Source organism: Chaetura pelagica, unplaced genomic scaffold (assembly GCF_000747805.2).
Source record: "Chaetura pelagica isolate M959 unplaced genomic scaffold, ChaPel_1.0 scaffold463, whole genome shotgun sequence".
NCBI lineage: Eukaryota > Metazoa > Chordata > Aves > Apodiformes > Apodidae > Chaetura > Chaetura pelagica.
In genome coordinates, this window is record NW_009952816.1 from 445,059 (window position 1) to 446,047 (window position 989).

The 989-nt window shown below is 60.6% G+C and overlaps 1 protein-coding gene across 1 annotated transcript in view; it reads left to right on the forward strand.

Moving 5' to 3' along the window:
* Window positions 1-989, forward strand: part of GDF1 (growth differentiation factor 1) — a 4,172-nt gene that overhangs the window by 2,668 nt on the left and 515 nt on the right. Inside the window, 2 exon segments of the mRNA XM_009995090.1 lie at window positions 673-963; window positions 966-989. The exon segment at window positions 966-989 is cut by the window's right edge and continues 515 nt beyond it. Of these exon segments, the coding sequence (XP_009993392.1) occupies window positions 673-963; window positions 966-989 (315 nt within the window).

Below are 989 nucleotides of genomic sequence, written 5' to 3' on the forward strand. Positions count from 1 at the left end.
GGCTCCCAGGGGCGGGGGCTGTGGGTGCAGCAGGTGAGACCAGCACCCAGCTGTGGGCAGGGGGTGCTGGGCCATTTGGCTGTGTCCCCCCCTGCTCCTTTTTGTCCTCCTGCCTCGGGCTGATCACGGGCACATTTGGCAGCTCCAGCCTCTCTGAGCCCTTCCTGGTTCTGCGGGGACTCTTTGCTTGGGGTCCTCTGGGTCTCCAGACCCCACGTAGCTCAGCACTCCTGTGGCTCCAGGCTTCCAGTGGGAACCCAGGGCTGGCTAAAACAGGCAGCTTCCCAGCTCCCAGAGTTTGCTGCTGTTCCTTCTCCTTTCCCCTCCATCCCAAAGCTCCAGCACCCACAGCAACGCCCCTATCTGGGGCAGGGGGGAGACATTTATAGCTGGGGGAAACCAGACACTAAGATAAGGAGCATCTGGAGGAGATGCTGGAGTGGCTGCAGCTTCCCAGAGCCATGGGCTGGTGTTTGCACCTCCAGCCCTTTCTGAAGGCCGCGGGGCTGATGCCTTGTCCTGCAGCCTTGTCCCCTGCACCCAGCCTGGCTGCCACCTCTGCCAGCCCCATCTTCCTCTTGCCAAGAGCTTAAACTGGAGCACTGGGAGGCTGATCCTGCTCAGCGTAACGAGGTCCAACCACCACCACCTCTGTTTCTCCTTCTCTGTCAGGCCACTTCATTCACCGCAGGCAGCCCCACAGGCTGCTGTGCCTGCCGAAACGTCTGTACTTTAACCTCTCTGTGCTGGAGGAGGACGAGCACTTGACCATGGCTCAGCTGGAGGTCAAATTCAGCCACAACACCTACCCCACCTCCCGCCAGGGGCAGGGCTTTGAGCTGAGGCTCTACCAAACCTCCCAGCTGCCTCTGAGGGAGATGCCCTCCCAGGAGCCCAGCCGGAAGCTGCTGCTGGAACAATCCTTTGTGCAGCTGCACAAATCTCTTCTCTTCAACCTGAGCAAGGCTGCCAAGGACTGGAGAACGTTC